At 40.9% G+C, this 18,593-nt stretch overlaps 1 protein-coding gene across 6 annotated transcripts in view; it reads left to right on the top strand.

Annotated features, from left to right (window-relative positions):
• LOC106607691 (filamin-A-interacting protein 1) overlaps positions 1–18,593 on the top strand; it is a 46,551-nt gene that overhangs the window by 13,870 nt on the left and 14,088 nt on the right. For 5 of the 6 annotated variants that reach the window (XM_045720753.2, XM_045720751.2, XM_045720752.2 and 2 more), the window contains exons 2-4: positions 879–1,181; positions 5,190–5,363; positions 5,927–6,105. In XM_045720753.2, coding sequence (XP_045576709.1) covers positions 885–1,181; positions 5,190–5,363; positions 5,927–6,105 — 650 coding nt within the window. In that variant the 5' untranslated portion in view covers positions 879–884. Of the gene's footprint in view, positions 1–878; positions 1,182–4,884; positions 5,107–5,189; positions 5,364–5,926; positions 6,106–18,593 lie in introns of those variants that run through there. The other variant, XM_014204911.3, reaches the window with a different exon arrangement.

The following is an 18,593-nucleotide window of genomic DNA, read 5'->3' as shown; positions in this document are numbered from 1 at the left end:
AGCAGTGTGAAATACTAGTACAGCGGGAATGACATAGGCCAAAGGGCATTAGTCAGAGGTGAGAGGTTAAGTTATGTGAGATCACAGGGGAAATACTGAACATATTGCTTTTCTGCTATTGATTACAAGTCTTGGTGATATTTAAATGTGGCTGAGATTACAGAAATGTTATTTACTCTCTATTGTACAAGCTTTCTTCCTGGTCTATGTTGCATGTATGGCCGAGGGAGATCTCCACTGAGAAATGTTAGCAACACTTTCAACTTGTTCAAAACATATGCCATGAGAGACAACCCAGTATAATTAATGCTCAGAGAACATTAATTTAACAAAAAATTATGCTAGGGCAGTGTTATAAAAAGTTTTGTAAAATGTCAGCCAGTGGCTTAGAAAATAACACTAACGAGCTATAAAACAGGTCCCCGGAAATTGTGCACTATTGTATACAATGTCATCCATTTCGTATGATATGTTACGCTTTCCAATTCGTACAATAGGTTACAAATTTGTAAGTGCTTAAGATTCCATCACTCTCTTTAAGAAGTGATCTCATGGCATATTATTTGTCATTCAATACTGTCAAATGATTATGTTGCTCTGCAGAGATAATGACGCACTACATGACTCAGGCTTTGTAAACAAAACTTGATCCTGTTATGCCAGGAGTGGAGGAGCCACTGAGTATTACCTCCCCAATGGCCTCTGTGATCAAAATAGCTGCTATCCAAAGCCAGGGAAGGGAACTGATAGAATCCTCATCGTCTCTAAACAATTTACAGCCACCAAGAGGGCAATTTCAAGTTATTTCTTTGGATAACATAGTGTGAACTATTTGGGCTGTGGATTCAGTGTCCCCGTTGTCTGTCTCCGCCCTGCAGGTGAGAATGCGCTCCAGGTGCAGCACAGCCATGGAGGGCCCAGACGACGGACAGATAAACCAGGTCACCCAGCCCACCAAAGCCTTCCCCAAAGAGGAGGGGGAGAACACACCAGACCTGGTGAAAAGGAAAATGAAGGTCCAGCGGGAAGAAAAAGAGGGGAAGTCAGTGGTGTCTGGAACAGCGAGAAGGCCCCAGACAAGCACAGAGAGCAGCAGAGGACAAAAGAAGGCAGCAGGGCTGACAGATCTCTCTAAGGAGGACCTTCTCCGTCTGCTGGGAGTCATGGAAGGAGAGGTGCAGGTGAGAGGTTCTCCACTAACACTGTGCTGCTGTGCCCTGGTCAAAAGCAGTGCAATATATGCAGTGGCGTAAAAATACTTTAAAGTACAACTTAAGTCGTTTTTTGGGAGTATCTGTACTTTACTATTTAGATTTTTGGTAACTTTTACTTTTACTTTACTACATTCCTAAAGAAAATAATGCACTTTCTACTCCATACATTTTATTCTGACACCCAAAAGTTTGACAGGAAAATGGTCCAATTCATACACTTATCAAGAGAACATCCCTGGTCATCCCTACTGCCTCTGATTTGGCGGACTCACTAACAACGAATGCTTTGTTTGTAAATGATGTCTGAGTGTTGGAGTGTGCCCCTGGCTATAAGTAAATAATATAGAAACAAGAAAATTGTGCAGTCTGGTTTGCTTAATATAAGGAAGTGAAATGATTTATACTTTTGACTCTTAAGTACATTTTAGCAATTCCATTTACAATTGATACTTAAGTATATTTAAAACCAAATACTTTTAGACTTTTACTCAAGTAGTATTTTACTGGGTGACTTCCACTTTTACTTGAGCCATTTTCTATTAAGGTATCTTTATTTTTACTCAAGTATGACAATTGAGTACTTTTTCCACCACTGTATAGGGAATAGGGTTCCATTTGGGATGCACACAGAGAGTTTCTCCACTGACACTGCTGCTATGTGCTAGGTAACAGCTAACATTGTGGTAAGTGGTTTGTGTTATATTTGGCAGGTGGTAACATCTCAGCCTCTCATCCTCTCAGCCTATGTGTCTGGCTTGAGATGTTACTGTAACCAGGAGTGCGTAACCCAAGAGTCATGATGCTGACTCACTGCTGTTGAGAGTCAACCTCAGTGTCAGCAGCCATTAACTCTGGTACCTTCCCACGCTGCCCCACTCTGTGGGTCCTAATGAAAGTGTTAAGCCTGCTGTTCATTATTTTCTTACTGGAGTTCCATTTATAAACAAGCCTCAATAGAGTACCACAGTATGAGTCATAAATCCCACAAAACCTAGCGGTCAAACAGGGAAATGGTTCCAATCGTTTTTCCACTATTCATTTTTCTCATAGGGGATTTTAGAAACACTTAAAATGAGGGCTGTGTTTCGTGTAGGCTTACCCTGGCGTGATGTTTTGATAACCGTGTAAATCTCTCTCGAATTTTATCAATATATATGGCTGTATTTACCTCCCAAGAATGAAATGCTAATGAGCTGCTAATGTGGCTATCATGCAGAACTACAAATACCATGATGATCTGTACGAGACTGCCGACTCGAGGCAAAGTTAAGTATCTCTGGATTAACTATCTAATGTTAGCTAAATGTAGTAATTAATAAATTGGCTACATTTCTTTAAATGGACAATTCTGTGAACTGTCTTGTGCAAGTTTTAAAATACACAATACCTGTTAGCAAAGGTGTCAGCTAGAGATGACGTGCAGGAGCTTGCAGGGATTTGTAGTCTTGCATGATGTCTACTTTGATGCTAATTAGTATTTTCAAATCGGAGAAAAAAAATTGAGCTGAATATATTGATAAGTCACTTTGTCCGAGAGAGATTTACATGGTTATGAAAACGTCCCACCGGGGCTGCGGTTCAAACTCATAAAAGACACACCCTCGTCCACTTACCCTCACCTTATGCCCTTGGGGGAATCCCCATCAACATCTTGGAGGGCGGTCCAAATGATTAGCCAAGCAAGGGAAGTTTGCAAAGTAAGCCCATCAGCCTCGCTTTTAGTCAAGTTTGCGAGTGTACAATTACAGTGTGTTCACTTCAGGGCCTGAAACTCCCCATAATTCAATTTGCGACGATCGTATATCCGCGAAATAAAGTCAGACAAAAATTAAAACCTCAACGTCAATATATGGAGTCAACATACAAGTGTAAGTAAAAACAAATGTAAATAAGTTAGAAATTGTGCTACTAATGCACATGATGGCACAAACACCTCTCGCAAAAGTAATGATGTTTTTGATGGTTAGATTTTGGAAATTGTAGAAATTAAACATTTTCCTTCTTCAGAAGTTCCAGCTAGGCAGGCTAACATTATTTAGCTAATTGATTTGCTAGCCATTATACAGTAGGTGTATATTCATAATTATATATTTAATATAAGTAGACATGCAATCATAATTGACTGGAGCGCATATAAAGCACCGACAAGCTGAAAACACAATCATCGTGGGATGAATGAGTGCCGAATTTCCGGGCATTCCTTCCTCCTTCGCCCCTTGCCCTGCAAGTGTATACTCGTCAGACGTCATGATATGTCATCAGAAGTGTCCACTTAATCTGAGGGGATAGGGTGTCTTTTAAGTGTTTGGACTGCAACCCAGGGTAAGCCTACACAAAACACAGCCCTTATTTTAAGTGTTTCTAAAATCCCCCATGGGAAAAATGAATGGTGGAAAAACAATTGGAACCATTTCTGTGTTTGGCAGCTAGGTTTTATGGGTATTATGACACAACTACTGTGGGGCTCTATGGAGGGAGTGATGCTGCTGCCATCAGTGTACTCTCATTCCTTTCTCCATCCAGCTGATTTGTTTAGGCGTGTTGATGACTTTGCAAAGTTGCAACTTGGGATAAACAACACATGTCCTCCTCCTACACCATATGTTGAAATCCAACCCTGAACATGTTGAAATCCAACATGCTCTGAATGTCTTATCAACACTCAAGAAAGGTCTTGTGAAAACAGAAGAATGGTCTTGTTCATACTAAATTACTTGCTAATGATATTCTAGTACAGTGGTATGACAATAATTAAACTCTATTAATCATTTATAAGGAGCGAGATAAAGGGGCTTGTGTCCATCTTCATGCAGGAATGTATAACTGTGTCCCAAATGGCAGCCTATTCCCTATATAGTGCACTACCCCGACCTGGGCATATGGGGCCGGTTGAGAAAAAACCTGTTATGGATTGCATTTGTATGAAAGGAGACACTCAGGAGTCTAGCTAAGGAGAACAGCACCCCCCTGTGGGGAGAGTTGAGCTCACAGTGCAGGAAAACCACTATGAATGTGCTGTTTATTTTCAATAGTTACCCCACCCTGTGGTCATTTACATATATTACAATGATCATACTTCAAAATAATTGTATATGGTTGCGCATGTATATTCTCTAACCCAGGGCTCTCCAACCCTGTTCCTGGAGAGCTGCAACCCTAATCTAGCGCACCTGATTGTAATAATTAGCTGGTTGATAAACTGAACCAGGTTAGTTACAACTGGGGTTGGAGCGAAAACCTACAGAAGGGTATCTCTCCAGGAACAGGGTCGGTGAGCCAAACTGAACTTTTACCAATAATTTCCTTTGACAGAGCTGGCCGTCACTCCATACACATAAGAAGTTAAATACAACTGAAAAGTTATCAAAAATGTATAAATATTTATTAAAAACAGATCACAGAGGATAAAATATAGAACATGCAACAACAAAAAAGGCTACGAAAAGATGTAACACTTGACCCTTAAGATACATATCCTGTCTAGCCTCTTACCACATTGTCAAGCTCTCCCCAAACTCTTCTCAACCTCCATTTTAAAGGAGAAACACAATCAGGTGTTGGCAATAACCAATTAGGGGTGTGGCCCACACACCTGCATACAATTAACTAGACCAGACAATTGACCAAACAAACTGAAGGAGATGTAGTTGATAGATTAAGTGCACTTACATGGATAAAGTATGGAATAACGATAAACCTTGGCTCAGTTCAACAAATATAGTTCACACAACACATTTAAAACAGTTAATGGGGGAAATTGTGTCCTAGTGAAGATACTATCTTCACATTTCCCAACTCAAAAACAAAAGCAACCTCCAAGTGTCATTACTCACAATAACAAAGCCACATCTGTCAATTTGAAGTGGTTCAATTGTCATCGAGAATAAAGAAGGTAAAAATAATGTTATTGTCTTTATCCCTGTGTAAATGGTTCTTAGGTGACCTAAAGTGTCCCCCTGCTCCTTGTGTCCGTAGGCCAGAGAGGATATCATCCACATGCTGAAGTCAGAGCGTCCGAGACCTCAAGCCCTGGAGGCCCATTACGGCTCAGCTGCCCCCATCAAACCCCTCCAGGCCCTGCAGAGAGACAGCATTCTGACCAACACTACAATGCTTGGGGACAACGTCTATGAGATGCCCATGCAAGAGGTGAGTACCACTATAGACAGTTTGGTCTCATAGACGAGACATAACATAGTAAATGTAAATCTGGGACACTCAAATTTGTATTATGTTTGGTATGCTTACATAAGACAGAAAGTTACATAAGGCAATCTCATCACAGACAATTTCAGCTAATTAGCAACTACTTATTACTTTTTAGCTACTTTGCAACTACTTAGCATGTTAGCTAACTCTTCCTCTAACCTTAACCTAATTCCTAACCTTAACCCATACCCTAGCTATGTTACGTTTACCCCAGAGTCCAGGTTGCTATAGAAGTTAAAAAAATATATATATATAGATTAACTATAAATCGCTATACAGCGTTGATTAAAAAGGTAAATGTTTTTAATGAACATACTGGATAGATAAGTGTTTGAATGACTCAGACATGGTGTGTGCTCCAAGTGGTACTCTATTCCCTAATAGCGAATTAATTTTTATCATATGGGCCCAGGTCAAAAATAGTTAACAATATAGGGAATAGGGTGCAATTTGGAATGAAAACATGGTGGTTGTCATTGAAAACCTTCTAATATGTTGATCAGTTGGACCGGCTGGAGGACAAGCATCGCGAGACGTACAGGCGTATGCTGGAGCAGCTGCTGCTGGCCGAGAAGTGTCACCGCCGCACGGTTAATGAGCTGGATAGCGAGAAACGCAAACACACAGACTTCATGAACAAGAGTGATGACTTCACTAACCTGCTGGAGCAGGAGAGGGAGAGGTGAGAGAGAGTTGCATGTTCCTTATTCCATGTGTGTAAGTACAGTGGCGTACCGCAGTTTCGCAAACTTCCTGCAATTCTACATATATTGCCATGGGGCAGAGAGAAATGTACAGTTTTATAGCTTTTATAGCTTAACTCATGCTATTCTACACGTTTTGCAATGAGGCTAAGAGAATTTAAAGCTAATTTCCTGCAATTCTACACATTACCATGAGAACTTTTGCAGTTTTATAGCTAATCTCATGCTATTCTACACATTTTGCCATAAGTCAGAGGAAATGTTCCTGTTTTAAAGCTAATTTCCTGCAACATATATTGCCATGTTTTGCCATGGCTATTTTACACATTTTTCCAAGGCTTATGATGTGTTTATATATTTTGGGGGTTTGGGGCCCCCAGAGCCCCTGCCCCCCACCTTGCGGTAGCTGCTGTATACAAATGAGTAATTACATCATGTTACAATTGGTTGTGTGCCAATCTGTCACTGCACTCTGCAAATCACAAGGCCCCCAGTGCTCTAAAGTGCAACCATTTTGATCTCATATGCTCCTAGATATTTTGCTGTGTGACCTGACATTTTATTTTGGTAGCACCAGTGCGACCGGGAAAGAAATCACCCAGATAATATTTGTTGTAATGATGGGCTTCACTGTGCAGTTGTTTCCGAGTGCCCTTGAGAAAAAAACGAGCGCAGATTCATACAATGCCTGTGTCTACCACTTTGTGTCGCCGGTTAGCTAAAGGCTTTCCCATAAAACAAATTCATGTTAACTGCAAAGTAGGCTTACCTGGAAGAATTATAGGATGATATGATGATTTGTATCAATCGGGTGGTGTTTTGTTTTGCAAACTCTGCTATTGCGCATGCAGTACAGAAACACTGCCGGCCAAACACCAGTCTCTTGAGGTGCGCAATTGAAATTAAAGAGCAACTATACCCTTCAAATAAAATTATATATTTTTTCCCCCAGACCTCAAAGGTCTCCTGATGTGGTTTAAGCATCGTTGTCCTTTATAACAATAAAAAATGGATTTTGAGAGTGAGAACCTGAAAACCAAAACTGGGGAAATCGGGGGGAACAAATCTGAGTGCTGGTGGACCAAAAAGGTAATTCTTTAGGCCCTGTTCATAAGCCATGTCACGGGTCGTTACAAAACCAATCAGGGGCATTTGTTAAAACCTTATCCAGTCATGATACCTCATTAGCTAGCTAACAACCAGGTTACTTTACCGGTATACTGTATCTAAACATTTGGGGGCACAGAAAGAAAGGAAAAGGGATAGCTTCTTAAGAAGACCAATGATCATAGCGATGAATGACTGATCTCTTGCATGTCATCACTCACAACTTGACGCTCTTAAAGAGACAATGCAGCATTTAATGTAACACATCTCAATATGTAGTACTTTTACACAATGTAGAAGCCTAATATTCCATTAATTACTTTTGTAAATTCCATGACAGGTTTTTGTATCAACATTTTTATACAGCGTTGTTATGCTCTATAAACTAATAACGCTTCAAAAGTAGCTAGAATTCATATAGGTCCAATATGCTATATCTCATTCCCAGAGCATATGTTCTGGTGCTCCTAGATTTTATGTTGTGCTCCTAACCTTAAGTTGGGAGCACCAATAAATGTTTTTAATTTAGAGCACACGGGGAAGCAATCCCAAACAATACCAGACAAAGACCCGGGGACAAAGAGACGGCTGAGGCAGTTTCAAAGAGCCCTGCTGTAGCGTGTAGACACACCCAAGCTAGAGAACCCCTCAAAAGGGCTTGAACAGAGTCAATGCTCAATAGAGTGACGAATCGACTCAACCAGTGAAAAATGATAGTGCTACTCTGTTACAGTTGTTAAGTGTCCTCACATTAGACCACAATGACGTAACAATTGTTATTGGACACAGCACATATGTAGAAGAGGTACTGACATGATGAAGTATACATTGCTACAACTATGATTTACAGTAATATGGTAGTATTACATAAAATATCATTATTTTATGGCATGGCTGTTAAAAAGTTATGATACCCATTTGCCTTCATAGATATATAATAACTGTCACAAGCTGCGATTTACCCATCAAATAATTTTAGCCTCCCTTGAGACCAACTGAGTTTGACTATGGCTTTAAAACAAGGATGAAGAAGAGATAAAACATCCGATACCAGCAAGATGTTCCCAGGTGGAATTTGAGGCTCATAACAGAGGTGGAATCCAGATGTCAAATCTAACCTGGCCCCCAGTACAGTGCATCAGTGGTACCCAATTCCCTATGTAGTGCACTCCTTTCTACCAGGGCCCGTAGTCCGTGGTCAAAAGCAATGCACTATGTAGGAAATAGGGTGCCATTTGGGACGCAGACTGTCTGACAGTACCTCAAGACCTGCAAGTCAGGACAGAACACTGACATCTATACCCAACACTAAGAGTAATCTGATAAGGATCAGTCTATCTGATAATGCATGATGATGAATGGTTCCTTACCATCAGAACACTGCTAGCTCCCACAGCACTATGCACAGCTAGTTCTACTCCAGGTGTAAAACATTCCCCAATTGAAAGACCTCATGCCTCACTGAACCACTTACCCACAACATGAACATATTGTAGAGTGTTTTGACAGTGGGTTGCATGCTAATTGATTAGTAGTCTTATGTAAGGAACAGATGGATGTCCCAGTTTCTATTTGAGGAACAAATGTTGTGCATGACCTCGTCCACGAGCGAAAACCTGCCCAGCATTGCCAAATTAATCACTGTGTATGCAAATAATTTGTCACTTATAATTGATCTTGTTTTACTTGTGCTAGAATGAATTGCCTGTTCATATGACGTTCATATGTTGTTAAGGACATTTATATACCTTCAGTGGTCACATGTCACATTTGTATCTGGGCAATTCCATGGTAACAGAATGTTAAATGTATGCCAAACAAACACCAAACACCAAAGTTAAACAAACCATACAACTCTATACACTAACTATATTTCAAAAATGTCCACTGAAAATTTTACAAAAACACATAGTGCCTTCAGAAAGTTTTCACACCCCTTAACTTTTTCCACATTTAGTTACAGCCTGAATTTAAAATTGATTACATTTATATTTTGTGTCACTGGCCTACACACAATACCCCATAATGTCAAAGTGGAATGATGTTTTTAGACATTTTTATTCAAACCCTTTGTTATGGCAAGCCTAAATAAGATCAGGAGTAAAGATTTGCTTAACAAGTCACATGTACTCACTCTGTGTTAAATAAGTGTTTAACATGATTTTTGAATGACTACTTCATCTCTGTACCCCACACATACAATTATCTGAAAGGTCCCTTAGTCGAGTAGTGGATTTCAAACACAGATTCAACCACAAAGACCAGGGAGGTTTTCCAATGCCTCGCAAAGAAAGGCACCTATTGGTAGATGGGTAAAATAAAGCAGACATTGAATATCCCTTTGAGCATGGTGAAGTTATTCATTACCTGGAAGGAAGGAAACTGCTCAGTTTTCACCATGAGGCCAATGGTGCTTACAGCATTTAATGGCTGTTGACTGTGATGGATGACAACTGAGGATTGATCAACAACGTAGAAATGAACTATTTCCTGAATTGAAAGCATTATGTTTGGGGCAAATCCAACACATCACTGAGTACCACTCTTCATTTTCTCAAGCGTGGTGGCTGCATCATGTTATGGGTATGCTTGTCATCGGCAAGGACTAGGGAGTTTGATAAACATAAACGGAATAGCGCTAAGCACAGGCAAAATCCTAGAGGAAAACCTGGTTGTCTGCTTTCCAACAGACACTGGAAGACAAATTCACATTTAAGCAGGACAATAACCTAAAACACAATTAAGTGATAATGACCGAGAAGCCAGTGTTTGGAAGCTATATTGGCATGGGTGTTGTGCTCTCTCATTAGGACACTGTTCAGAGGAGCTAGGCAACAACACAGCTAACACAACTTCAAACGGAACCTGGAAAGACTGCAAACTAGCTGCACTTTGTTTTACATTTTTTTTCAATTGACATTTCTTTCTGTATATCCATAAAAATTATGCCATCTGATTCATGATTTCGACAGGCTGAGAACCGCTGCCTGCCTTACTGTCACGTCCTGACTCCTGACCTCTACACGTTCATTACTATGGGACAGTTGGAGATCGAATTTGAATATTGAAACAATGTTACAAATGTCGGCGAGACCTACAGCAAAGTTTATACAAATCTCCGCTGTTGAAAACTAAATGTTAGTCGAAAAGAAATGTGAGAATGTCTAGATGCTTTTTATAGTGGAGATTACGTTTAGAACTTCTCTGCCTGGGCTGATGAGACAGTGGATTGCGCAGTCAGATGGAACAGAGTAAATAGGCATTTTAACATCATAGATTTAGCCGGTGGTAACTTGTGGAATAAACACCGGTTGGAATGCGCTTTCAACCAATCAGGATTAGACCCACCCGTTGTGTAAGGCCAAATATACACTGGAGTTGCTTACCAATAAGACGTTGAATGTTCCTGAGTGGCCTAGTTACATTTTTCACTTAAAATAGGCTTGAAAATCTATGGCAAGACTAGCTGTCTAGCAATTATCAACAACCAACTTGACAGAGCTTTAATAACTATTTTAAGAATGTGAAAATGTTGTACAATCCAGGTGTGCAAATCTCTTAGACTTACCCAGAAAGACTCAGTTGTAATCGCTGCCAAAGGTGATTCTAACATCTATTGACTCAGGGGTGTGAATACTTATGTAAATTAGATATTTCTGTATATCATTTTCAATAAATTAGCAAAACATTTTAGAAACATGTTTTCACTTTGTCATTATGGGTTATTGTGTGTAGATGGTTGAGGAAAATTTTTATTTTGAATCCAGGCTGTAACAACAATGTTGAATAAGTCAAGGGGTATGAATACTTTCTGAAGGCAATGTAGTTGAAGAACAGTACAGATGTGAATATGTGTACAGAATGATGTTAAAATCTTCCTCAATTTGTGACCAAGTTTTCCAAACACTAAATATCTAGTCTGAATTAAGATTAAAAGATGTCTGCAGAAAGGCGGCTGCGTAGGCACTAGCTATTATCAAAGTCAGCTTTACAGAGATGTTCAAGTCCGGGCTCTGGGCCACTCAAGGACATTCCGAGACTTGTCCTGAAGCCACTTCTGTGTTGCCTTGCCTGTGTGCTTAGGGTCGTTGTCCTGTTGGAAGGTTTTCATCAAGGATCTCTGTACTTTGCTCCGTTCATCTTTGTCTCGATCCTGGCTAGTCTCCCAGTCCCTGCTGCTGAAATACATCCCCACAGCAAGATGCTGCCATCACCATGCTTCACTGTGGGGATGGTGCTAGGTTTCCTCCAGACGTGACGCTTGGCATTCAGGCCAAAGAGTTCAATCTTGGTTTCATCAGACCAGAGAATATTTTTTTCTCATGGTATGAGAGTCCTTTAGGTGCCTTTTGGTAAACTCCAAACGGGCTGTCATGTGCCTTGTACTGTGGAGTGGCTTCCGTCTAGCCACTCTACCATAAAGGCCTGATTGGTTGAGGGCTACAGAGATGGTTGTCCATCTGGAAGGTTCTCCCATCTCCACAGAGGAACTCTAGATCTGTCAGAGTGACCATCGGGTTCTTTTTCACCTCCCTGACTAAGGTCCTTCTCCCCTGATTGCTCAGTTTGGCTGGGCGGCCAGCTCTAGGAAGAGTCTTGGTGGTTCCAAACGTCTTCCATTTAAGAATAGAGGCCACTGTGTTCTTGGGGATCTTCAATGCTGCAGACATGTTTTTTTTTTTTGTACCCTTCCCCAGATCTGTGCCTCTACACAATCCTGTCTTGGAGCTCTACGGACTATTCCTTCAACCTCATGGCTTGGTTTTTGCTCTGACATGCACTGTCAACTGTGGTACCTTTTTTATATAGGCAGATGTGTGTTCCTTTCCAAATCATGTCCAATTAATTGAATTCACCACAGGTGGACTCCTAACAAGTTGTAGAAACATCCCAGGATGATTTTTATGATTTTTATTTGTAATACGCTCTGGATAAGAGCGTCTGCTAAAATGACAAAAAAATGTAAAAATGTAATACATTTTAATTTCTAAACTTGTTTTCGGTGTCATTATGGGGTATTGTGTGTAGATCAGAGTTGACCTTTTTTTAATAAAATTAATTTTAGAATAAGGCTTACAGAGAAGGTCTAGAGGTCTGAATACTTTCCGAAGGCACAGAGAGGGGTCAGATCGTCATTTAAATGCACTAAATACATGTTAATGCCTGTCACTGCCAGAAATACATTTTGGGCACTCTGTTTTCTTATCTATGGTATCCAGCTTCCCCTGGTGGATATGACAGACTGCAACATGGTTCAATCTGCATTGTCATTGTTGAGCGAAGCCATGGCTTCAACCTCCATTAGAACCAAATTAAATCAGAATGCAGGCAACGTTTTATAGCACTTGGGCTACAGTCAGCGAAGATGAGTTCAACTGATAGTTCCAATCTGTGTGCGATGTAAATTGCTGTGCAACATGCTTTACCAGACTGCTTTACATCTAGGCCCAAACAGAATCTGCAGGAATATTTTTCTATTTTCCGCAGAGAATGCTGCTGAAAATCTGTAGAAATCCTTTATTTTATTTGTGTTAACTTAAATTCCAAATTCTCACCTGATGACCTGCTCATCCTCTCCGTGTGCCTCAACATGGGCGGTGCGCTCCCTCTCTCTACTGACTCTCTCTCTGACCCCTGCCATGACAATCAAATGAAATCAGAATGCAGGCAACAACTGTAGAGATGAGGAATTTAACTGAGTGCCCTTAACTCAAATTCTCACATGATGACCTGTTTGTTTTTACCCTGCCTCAACATGGGCGGGGCCTTCTCTCTCCACTGTCTTTGAACCCTGCAATAATCATATGACCAAATACCATTATCATATGACACAAATGTCTGGCCTTAACAATGATGGGGTTAGTTTATTAACATGAATTAAGTTCTGCTTTTATTAGCAAAATTATTTATTTACTGTCTGGCAATTTAGCTGGCTAGCTGACTACATAGTACCAGTCTATTATACATTATTCCATGTAGCTAGCTAGCTATGTAGCCATTCATTTACTTACTTAGTCCTCTGCACTCCCCCCCCCAAAATCTTATGGCCTACACTTTTCTCCTCTTTGGCATTGACATCTCTACTAGCTACTTTTTCACAAAGGCAAACACTGACTCACTGAGTGCTGTTCATCTGAAACTGCAGTTGAAAAGGGGAAGATCCAGATACAGTGCTAGCTAGCTAATGTTAGTCTCGCTAAAATAGCCAACCTAGCATTAAATCACTTGGTATAAAACTATTTTTAGTATCTCATAACCATTAGTTTGTTAGTTACACAACATAGCAATACATTTATGAAATCTTCATAAACCTTTACTCGTTTTCAACATTCAAAACATGTATACACTGGATCACTCGTGGATATAGATACCCAGGGCTTGAGAATAACTTATTTCATCACCGTCCCGAAGTGCAATTTCAACCATCCCAAACTGAAAATGAACATCCCAAATTAAAATACTTTGTTTATTTTAGTTTTGATTTGCCAACATGTCTACTCTAGATCCGAGGTCATTCAGTCATTTAAAAGGCTAATAAGAGTACTACTGAAATAAATAAATAAACAGGGCTGTCAACGGAGCCAGAAATTCCCACACATGTGCCTCTAAAAAGGCCAATTAGAATAACATTCAAATCTATTTTGCATAAATGTACAGGTAACTGACAAAATAAAGGAAAACTTGAGGAAATGAGGGATACAAAATATATATTGAAAGCAGGTGTGGTTCCTGAGTTAATTAAGCAGTTATGCTAAGGGTCATGTATAAAAAGCTTTCCAAACAATTGTAGAATCTATGCCAAGGCACTTTGTTGGTGTTTCCTTTATTTTGGCAGTTAGCTGTACAAAAAATGTAAGTGTAGCCTAGGTGATGTCCACACCGATGCTGATATGAGGGAGGTGCCAGGAAATGTAGCCACACTTTCAGGCTTTTAATTACATAAAGGCTAAACTGCAGTAATGTTTGACAAATATAATGCAGGATTATTAACATTTAAAGGCTTGATTCTGACATGCGAGACATGGTTAGTTCACAAGTGGAGAGAGAGGCCACTGGCCAGTGCGTGTTGCACACATCACCCACCCTGCAATCTGAGCAGAGGCAGTCAACATTTTTGAAACTATTAAACCATAAACTTCATTGGATAAAACCTGGAGGTTATGTCATTTTATGGCCACTGGCCAGTGCGCAACACGCACTGGCCATGTTAATGTACACTAGCTAAAATCAGACCACAGAAATGTTAAGGGAATTATTAAACTAGCCTTCCTATCAAGTTCTATTGGTTTTCAAATCAACCTTTCATTGTCCAGCAGCCAAAGAGACAATCCTAATCATATTAGCAAACCATGCTAGTTGTTGCATCTTTAGATCTCCTCTCTTTCTAAAATTCTAACATGTATATTTTCATCTCTGTCACAGGAAACCACTGGCATATGCAGTGTGCTTTCAAGAACAGTGTGTTCCCGCTAATTGCATTTTGGAACAATGCACACACGGCGTAGCCTACTCCCGTGTGTGCATTACTGCACTTATAATGTGAAGAAATAGTTTATCAAAATTATTTTGCTAAACGTTCTGATCTGTTGCACCAGCCTCATTGCTTTAAAATGTATCAGTAAGAACAAACTACACTAAACAAATTTAAACACAACATGCAATAATTTCAAAGATTTTGAGTAACAGTTCATATAAGAATCAGTCAATTTAAATCAATTCATTAGGCCCTAATCTATGGATTTCACATGACTCGTCACAGATACCTTAAATGTAGGGCAGTGGATCAGAAAACCAGTCAGCATCTGGTGTGACCACCATTTTGCTTCATGCAGCGTGTCACAGCTCCTTCGCGTAGAGTTGATCAGGCTGTTGATCGTGGCCTGTGGAATATTGTCCGACTCCTTTTCAATGGCTGGATATTGGCGGGAACTGGAAAACGCTGCCGCATAGCCGCAGGAAGAATTTTGGGGATGTGGGGGCTGAGAATTCTTTGGCACACGCTACAGATGTCTACAGTATCAGTCCGCTAATACAGGACCAGTAAAGGCCTTAGTGAACTACTTTGGTTCTTCATGAAGCTGGTTGAGAGAATGCCAAGAGTGTGCAAAGTTGTCATCAAGAAAAAGGGTGGCTACATAGATTCTTAAAATCTTTTGTTTTATTAACACTTTTTGGTTAATACATGATTACATATGTGTTATTCCATTGTTTTGATGTCTTCACTATTATTCTACAATGTAGAAAACAGTAAAAATAAAGGAAAACCCTTAAATGAGTAGGAGTGTCCAAACTTTTGACTGGTACTGCATCACCCTCAGCACCCGTACTTCCCACGGCTATGCGCTGTTGTACATGTCGATCCAGAGCATCCCAAACATGCTTAATGGGTGACATATCTGAGTATGCATGCCATGAAAGAACTGGGACATTTTCAGCTTCCAGGAGTTGTGTACAGATCCTTGCGACATGGGGGCCTGCATTATCATGCTGAAACATGAGGTGATGGCGGCAGATGAATGGCACGACAATGGGCTTCAGGATCTCGTCACGGTATCTTTGTGCATTCAAATTGCCAACGATAAAATGCAACTGTGTTCGTTGTCCGTAGCTTATGCCTGCCCATACCATAACCCCACCGCCACCATGGGGCACTCTGTTCACAACATTCACATTAGAAAACCTCTCACCGGGGCTCCCGAGTGGCGCAGCGGTCTAAGGCACTGCATCACAGTGCTAGAGGCGTCACTACAGATCCGGATTTGATCCCAGGCTGTGTCACAGCCGGCCGCGACCGGGAGACCCATTTGGCCCAGCGTCGTCCGGGTTAGAGGAGGGTTTGGCCGGCTGGGATGTTCTTGTCCCATCGCGCTCTAGCGACTCCTTGTGGCGGCCAGGCGCATGCACACTGACTTCTGTCTCCAGCTGTACAGTGTTTCCGCCAACAAATTGATGCGGCTGGTTTCCGGGTTAAGTGAGCAGTGTGTCAAGAAGCAGTGCGGCTTGGCAGGGTCGTGTTTCGGAGGACGCATGGCTCTCAACCTTCGCCTCTCCCGAGTCCGTACGGGAGTTGCAGCGATGGGACAAGACTGTAACTTCCAATTGGATATCATGAAATTGGGGAGAAAAACGGGATAAAAAGTACCATAAATAAATGCTTGCATACACGCTGTCTGCCATCTGCCCGGTACAATTGAAACCGATATTCTCCAGGGTGTCAGTGGCCATCAAAGGTGAGCATTTGCCCACTGAAATCTGTTTCGACGCCAAACTGAAATCAGGCCAAGACCCTGTTGAGGACGATGAGCACACAGATGAGCTTCCCTGAGGCGGTTTCTGACAGTTTGTGCAGAAAATCTTTTGTTGTGCAAACCCACAGTTTCATCAGCTATCTGGGTGGCTGGTCTCAGATGAACCCGCAGGTGAAGAAGTGGAGGTCCTGGGCTAGCATGGTTACACGTGGTCTGTGGTTGAGGCCCGATGGATGTACTGCCAAATAAAATAAAAAAAAGTGGTGTTGTGACAAAACTGTACATTTTAAAGTGGGCTTTTATTGTCCCCTGCACAAGATGCACCTGTGTTTAGGAGAAATGCTCACTAACAGGGATGTAAACAAATGTGTGCCCAGTTTGAGAGAAATAATCTTTATGTGCATATGGGAACACTTCATGGATCTTTTATTTCAGCTCATGAAACATGGGACAAACACTTTACATGTTGCATTTATATTTCTGTTCAGTGTAATTGGTAGGTCAACCTTTACTTGTGGACATCATCTACACTGCCAGACAGTAAATCCTAACTTTAACCATTAGTGGGGAAAATGCAAAACTGACCCACGATCAGCATCTAGGGGCAATGTCACCGTACTCCTGTTCTCAACCTGAGATTCACTTTGTTTTTCTGTGCTGAGGACATGTAGAATGGCTGGTTCAGTGAACTGGTGAATAAATAGAGGTTTAGCGGTCTGTCGGACGTAGCATGGAGATGACGGCCGATGACCTCAGTCTTATTACCTTGTTGAAATGGCCAGTGTTAAGAAAGTTGAGAACATCAAGCTGACCAACAACGGTACATACATTTAGTTAAAGGCTTTAGCTAGGTTTATGTGGATGGAGCCTCTAGGCAAATAGTAGAGGGAGTGTTGAAAATATGAAATGTTGTAATATTAGATTTGGAGGTTTTATATTCATATTTTGTTTGAGTGGGTCACATTCAGAAACATGTGAAATGAGACTTGTGACCTCTGCACAATTCAAATGCATGCCAATTATTATAATCCATCTCCAAATGTATTGTCACCTCAAAAGCATTACTCATTTGGTGAGTAGATGTCCTTCTCTGGTTCTCAGTTTCGAGAAAGATTTTTTTATAAAGTAGCATTCTACTTTATAAATGTGAGCTTTGTCTGTGAGTCTGTAGCAAACTATATACTTGCATGCTCTTGTGCTCGCTGATGCACAGATTTACAGTTGCGCCCCCCCCCCCCCCGGTCACCGATGACCTCCCCTGCTCTGCTCGCAGCACCATGTGATAACACATTCCTCCCAGCTGCAGTCATCGGAGATTCACTGCAGGTGATGTCATAGTGGACAACCCTGAGCACCTGTGAAAGGATGCCAGTCAGTCCACAGAAGAGTGAGAGAACTTTGCTAAGCCACTTAGATCTTTGTTTGTGTTTCATTCACCATGGTGGAACCTCTCCTTTTTCGGTGAGGTCTTTCAGTCAGTCGTTCTCCTTACGGGGAAATGGATACTGTATATTTTCCCTAAATTAAAATATATTGATATGACCATATCTGTTAATTAAACTGAAACAAAAAAATCCAACAAGCTAATTCTGTTCCAGATGAAAAAAGTATTCCAATTAGAGTAGTTATTTTCAAATGTGACTTCCTTTCTGTTTTAAGATTCGTTATAGTAATCGTGATCGTTAAAGTAACTGTAATTGGTATGACATTAGTTAAGTCGCTGCTGTGGGCTTAGCTTGGCCACAGACATGTTGCGTAGGAGGCTTTGGACCTTCTTTGCCGTCACTGATAGGCCTCTGTCAACAGAGGCTATGAATAGCCCTGACCACCAGGAAACATGCTGGTCACCTCCTAAAGGACTTATTCATAATGCCACGATAATCAGTGAAATGACACCTGGCTCATATTCTAAACACTATCATCACCACTGAGAATGGGGGAATAAAGGGAGTATCTTGTTGCAGAACTATATGTCATATCATAATTGGGCCTATGGGCTCTGGTCAGAAGTAGTGTACTATAAAGGGAAAAACGTGCCATTAGGAACGCAAACTTGGTCTCCTCATTAAGATTATCTGGATACCTTGAAGTAGCCCTGTATACTTTTTCCT

Source organism: Salmo salar, chromosome 06, assembly GCF_965601325.2.
Source record: "Salmo salar chromosome 06, fSalSal1, whole genome shotgun sequence".
NCBI lineage: Eukaryota > Metazoa > Chordata > Actinopteri > Salmoniformes > Salmonidae > Salmo > Salmo salar.
Note: the sequence above shows the minus strand (reverse complement) of the source record. Positions and strands in the feature narration are given on the sequence as shown.